Source organism: Zootoca vivipara, chromosome 8, assembly GCF_963506605.1.
Source record: "Zootoca vivipara chromosome 8, rZooViv1.1, whole genome shotgun sequence".
In the NCBI taxonomy this organism is placed as follows: Eukaryota; Metazoa; Chordata; class Lepidosauria; order Squamata; family Lacertidae; genus Zootoca; species Zootoca vivipara.
The window spans coordinates 27,249,355-27,255,548 of NC_083283.1; the positions used below are offsets into that span (position 1 = coordinate 27,249,355).

The 6,194-nt window shown below is 43.5% G+C and overlaps 1 protein-coding gene across 1 annotated transcript in view; it reads left to right on the forward strand.

Annotated features, from left to right (window-relative positions):
- Nucleotides 1-4,149, forward strand: part of CNGB3 (cyclic nucleotide gated channel subunit beta 3) — a 65,183-nt gene extending 61,034 nt beyond the window's left edge. Inside the window, exons 19-21 of the mRNA XM_060278193.1 lie at nt 1,322-1,493; nt 3,624-3,696; nt 3,917-4,149. Coding sequence (XP_060134176.1) covers nt 1,322-1,493; nt 3,624-3,696; nt 3,917-4,149 — 478 coding nt within the window. The remainder of the gene's footprint in view (nt 1-1,321; nt 1,494-3,623; nt 3,697-3,916) is intronic.
- The last annotated feature ends 2,045 nt before the right edge of the window (nt 4,150-6,194 follow it).

Genomic DNA, 6,194 nt, shown 5'->3' on the forward strand with positions numbered 1-6,194 from the left:
TGGCAGGAGATCCAACACAAATGGCCAGGGATCTCCTGGGTCATCTTTTAACAATGCGCCTGCAGAAGCTACAGACCCAAACAAGTGAAAGCCAATATTGTGTGCCAATAGTACAGTTATCTATTATGATTTTTTATTTAATTCCATGTAATTCCATTACTTAGATGACCATATTTCTGATGTACGTATAAAGGAATGTGTTCTTTTAAAATGCAGCTTTACAGTAAAGAGAGATTACACTACTGTTGTAAGATTTTTCTGCTATTGACCTCTTGAGAATACATTAAGTGTTTATCTTTCAAAAGTTAACGTAACTCCTTTGAGTTCTAGCCTTCAGTAAGAAATGCAGACATATTATCAAAAGAACATTTGTCCATGCAGTTTCATTGGAGATCATGGGTAGCCAGCCAGTGACTACTCATCGTAATGGTTGTATACAACCACCAAGTTTAAAAGTTGTATGCTTTGAGTACCAGCTCATGAGGAGCAACAAGAAGAGACAACTGTTGCCTTCATGCACTTGCTTGTTGGCTACCTAAAAACATTTGGTTCACTACTATGATAAATGGGATGCTAGATTAAATAGAGTCTAACTCTAACCCTAAAAACCCTGATCCAGCAGGGATTTTAATGTTCATATGCCTACTGGTGGCTAGGACACTCACTCTTATCTATTTTTTGCCCTTGCCCAGAAGGCAATTACAGATCAGACCTAATCTGGAGTCTGCATTAATTTTTTTCATGTATCTTGCCGATACAAAATAAATCAGTTCAGCTTTTCCATATTATTTCCAGAATGGACTAATCCGTTTCTGCGAGGAATCGCTGGATTTCCTGGAATTTTTAAGCAGCCGATAGTATGCAGATTGGCGTGAGATGGCTGTTGCTTAGAACTGAAACTTAAAAGAAAGTCCCCCTGGGTGCATGGGTCTGTGCTTTTATACGTTGCAGCTCGATTGCCTTGGGTGGGAAGGCAAATCGGTACACAAACAAGGCAGAATTATTTAATCCCTAAAGAAACATGGGAGGAGGTGGATGGGAGGAGCGAATGGTATTCAAAGCCCTGAGCGCTTTGAAGGAAACAAAAGAAATACAAATAATGGAACTGGAAATTGGAGGTCAGGCGTCGCACAAGGCCCTCGTCTCCAATAAAACTGATGGACGAACTGTGTGTATTTTGCTGCCCGACTGGGAATCCAGGATCAGGAATATTAACAGGGATTGCAAAACTACTAAAAAGAGAGGTGGCTGTTTAAATACTATTTCACATGCTCTCTCTCTCTCTTTCTCCCCCTTCCCTCTCACTTTTCCTATGATCCAGAGTGCTCATAAAGAAGGCAGGCAAGCCTGTCGGGGCGCCAACAGCACCTGCCAAAGGCTTGTCCCTGTTAGCACAGAAAGTAGAACCACCCAAGATGTTCCAAGCGCTGCTGGGTGGAAAAGGTGGCGGCATGGCGGCTGTTATCAAGCTGAAGAGACAGATGGAGGAACAGGTACTCACAAATGCCGCAAGTGCAATGGGGAGCCTGGATTGTGGAAGAGATAAGCAGGGAGAATACCTACTCAGGGTGGGGTGGAGGTCAGGTTAGAGGAACTACCGGGAGCAAGGAATCTAGTCCTCATTAAACATCCAAGCACAAGGAGATGGCAGGCATTACCATGCCATCGCACTCGGAAATGTCTGAGAAGGCGCATATCCTCCCACCAGATTTATAAGTAGTGGGAAATTTGCTGAGCAGAGTCTTCAAAAGGGGATGCAAGTTTTATAAATCCATCCTGATGAAGGTAACAATGACGGTGTGTTTCAGTTCATCCCCATTAATGTAGCTATTTTCTTTCTGAAGCAGATAGCAGTGATCAGCACAGATGGAGAGATCCCCTTTCCTTCCGCCATATTCTCAAGGATCTTCCCAATTAGCTGAATTTAAATAAATAAATAAATAAATTCATAAGATTATTCGCAGTATGAAGAAAGTGAATTAGAGACAAACTGCTTCTTCCTCGTAATACTGGCATTTGGAACAGCACAATGAAGTTTATTGTCAGTAGATCCGGGGCGGACGGAAGAAAGCTGTACTTTATACATTAGTTGCGTGACAGGGCCCTGGGCCCCGTAGTTCCCTTATATAATAAACACACACGGACACAGATATTTTAGGTTAATGGGCTAAAATAGGTCACAACTTTATTGTGATTACAGATGTGAGCGGTTTGGTTTAGGCCAGGCATCCCCAAACTTTGGCCTACAATTCCCATCATCCCTGACCACTGGTCCTGTAAGCTAGGGATCATGGGAGTTGTAGGCCAAAACATCTGGAGGGCCGCAGTTTCGGCATGCCTGGTTTAGGCATTGGGTGAAACCAGAGTATATCCCGACTCCTGCCCGTCTGTAGGGAGTCACACTAAGGGTAAATCACCAGTGGGGGAGCTCTATGACATACGTCAAATCAGGGGGCCCCCAGTGCCCCTGAAGTGTCGTGGCATGGTCCTGGCCCACGACCAGGCTTTGGACAGGATCCAAACCCCCCGGATCCTTTTAACAGGATACCCTTATCGAGGAGGGGCTGGCGGAGGCAACAACCTCCCCTCCCATCACAAAGGCTAAGCCAGAGTGACCTGTTGGCACTGACATAAACAGGGAAATAAAGGGTGGGGAGCAAAGGAGAAGCGCTTGGTGCCGGCTTTCATTTCTAGCTTCATAAACCATGAAACGTGGATTGATTGTCTGAGCTGAGCCTGTCCAACAGGACTTCAACCAGAGTTTGTTTAATTTAATCATTTATAACCCAAGTTTAAGATACGGTAGTTCTTCCTAAGATAGCTTGTAACAAAACAATAATAAAATGCACGACCACAAGCACTAACCATTAAAAATAACATCAGTTAAAATATAGACATGTAAGCCTAATATCACTCACACAAAAAAGCCTAAGACAACACCTTTGCATTCTCATAGTGAGCCAAGGCCCATGGCTATTTTTTGCTGGGCAAGTTACCATTTGGCGACCTTTCTCCTCCAACTGCACTCAAAAATATTTTTCAGGATATGATCATGCCTGCTTTTTTCACATGGGAGGCATTTTTTTTTTGAAGAAATTTACCTCCGGAGAGTTTTGAGCTTGCTTATTTAGTATTTAAAATATTTAAATTTACAGTATTTCAAATATCTATATAGTATCGAAAGATCTCTCAAGGCAGTAACAGTAAAAAAATAAAAGTTTAAAAAATAAAAGTCCACTGAAAAAAACAAAACTACAAATTCCAGCTGAACATCTTCCTAATGCCTAGGTGAAAGTGCAAGGTTCTAAGCTGGTGTCTAAATGAAAAAAGGGCAGGCACATGTTGAATTCCAGAAGGGAGGGAGCTCAACAGTTGAGGTGCCATCAAAAAGAAGGCCCTGCCTTGCATCGCTGCATCATGACTGATGCAGAATCAATAATCTCAGTAGAACTGAGCTTCAAAGCTTCAAAGACAATGTCAAGCCACTCTGAAATGAATGTGGGTATCCCTTTAGCTGTGCTTGATGGATTGTACTCACCTACTAGGCAGAGAGGTCTTAGGTGTGATCTTAATTTCCTGTCAAGCATCCTTCTTTAACAACATTTAATTGTTTTTTGTTACAGGAGGAAAAAGAAAGGGAAGAACAAGAAAGGAAAGAGAAAGAAGAACGAGAAAAGGCGGCAAAGGAAAAGAGAAGTTAATATTTAACTGTTTTTGTTTCAGGAGGAAAAAGAAAGGGAAGAACAAGAAAGGAAAGGAAAGGAGGAACAAGCAAAGAAAGAAAAGGAAGAACAAGCAAGGAAAGAAAAGGAGGAAAAAGCAAGGAAAGAAAAGGAGGAACAAGCAAAGAAAGAAATGGAACGAAAGGCAGAAAGAGACAAAGAAGAAAAAGCCAAGCTTGAAACCAAACCTACAGAAATAAACCCAACACAGTCTCCAGAGGCCAAAGAGCCACAGATGCAAGTGGAACAGTCTGCCCATAAGGAAGAACCAGCTCCCAGCAGCCAGCCAACACCACCGCCTCCTCCTAAACCAAGTTTGCTCAGAGGAACCACTAACCAGTCCCTTATCATTACCATGACTCCTTCCAGCACCCCAGGAGAAGGAGATATTCTTACTGTTGAAGTCAAAGTGAGGGATCAAGCATAACTGGTGGATCCTCTTGCTGTGCATTGTACCCAGTTCTGTGCCGAGTGGGTGCCTAATTCAATTTTACAGAACTAAATCTGCTTATTTTTAGATACGTGTTTCTATTGAAATTTGTCAGTTCCCCCACCCTCTAAGTTTACATCTATACAGGTTCCTCACACCTATCTCAGTAAAAAAAAAATATAGGGCCTCTCCCTTCTGCACCTCAGCTGGAGAAAATGGCCTTTTGGAAGGCCTTTCTTCATTGGGACTGCCATCTTGGGCCAAATTATCCCCCCTCTGCCCCTGGCTGAGACAAGTTTGATGAGCAACAGGTTTGCTTGACAGTAGAGGAAAAAGCTCTCTCTGGCTGGTTCGCTGCTATTGAAATTGTCTCCTACATCCTAAGAAGCAGCTCTGCTTTGTGGAGTATTACATAGCCCTTGGAGAGCAACAAGATGGGTATGAGAGCTCATAATAGGTTCTCCTCAGTAGAGTTCTTTCCTTATGGCCCTCCATCCTGTTTCACTATTTCATTTAGAGCAGCAAGCCTCCAGAGTAACAGCCCCATTTCTTCCTCTCCTCGGCTAATAAACCACTGTTGGCAGAAAGGTCAGCTCCTACCTAACTGAGCTGTTTTAAACCCAATCTGCTGCTTTATGAGCCTTTTTCTGTTCTAATGTCATCAGATTAGGGAAAGGAGCCCAGCAAGAGGACAAGAGCCCAGTTAACCCTTGCGCTTCACATTTGTACCAGAGTATTAAAACATCTGTGGCAGATCAAAAATTCAGAAAAGGTTGCTGCAGAGATATTAGCATATTAGCAAATTTTGATTTCTCTCCCCTTATCATTAGGACCCTGTGGTTCTGTTCTCCAGAGAGAAGTAACCCATGCCTTTGGGGGGTAATTATTTCTGGAACTAGGCTAAGAAGTAAAGAACATTTTTAAGACAACCGTGCTTGCAGCTACTCCAAATGAAATTTGTGTATAAAGAAAGTAAAACATGGTTGAGGAACAGTCATAGAGTGGGCTTTAGCCAGACAAAAAAATCTGGGTACCCACTCCATGTTCATCCTGATTTACATTAAAGTAGATGTCTTCTATTTGTTCTGACTGAAGCTGGCTCTCCAGGACCAAAGTTTTTTCCCCCATAGCATTTTTACCCTGCACTTAGCACAAGAAAGTTGTGACTTGGAGTGATGCGGTGGCTTGGGCGCACGCAGGCTCTGCGCTGCCCCAAACGGTCTGCCTGCCAACTCCCCCTCAGCTGTAGGGCGCTGAGGGGAGGATGCAGGCAGACTCCTTGGAGGCCCCATGGAGCGTCCTGCCCTGCCCCTGGGTGCAGGGCACATGCGCCACCCCAGGCGCCCAATCAGCTTGCTCCGCTGCTGACAGCCCCACCCCCTATTGGGCTTCTATGTCAACCTCTCTTCTTTCATTCTGAAGAAACCAAAGTTAGCATAAAGATCCCCAAATCTTTGTCAAGAGAAAAAAAGAAATTGTCAGTTTACTGGCAGACCACAAGTTTGAAAATTACTTATCTACAGGAACACAGGACTGTTCATTATGAAATGCTATGGCTAAACTTCATAGTTGTCTGCTTGTTTCCCTCCCTTCATTCCAGTTTTCTCTACCACCAATTTGTACTTTGTTATGTCACGAACATTTGTAATGTATATGATTAAAAATCCCTCAAAGGCTTGGATTCCAAGCTGCTGCTCCTTCAAGAATGGTAGATTTCTAACCAGTTCCCCCCTTCTGCCCCAACAGCCTCTTGCATCATATTCTGCCCCATTGCAAGGGTCCCCCAACACCCAGGAGCAGATTTTCAAGGGGTGGCAGGAGGCTTCAGAGAAAGGGAATGAGAGAAGGCTCTTGTTCTGTTTCAGAAGGAAAGTTAGAATACAGTCATACCTCGGTTTGAGTACTTTCAGTTTAAGTACTCCGCGGACCCGTCTGGAACGGATTAATCCACTTTCCATTACTTTCAATGGGAAAGTTCGCTTCAGTTTATGAACAGACTTCCGGAACCAATTGTGTTCATAAACCGAGGTACCACTGTACAT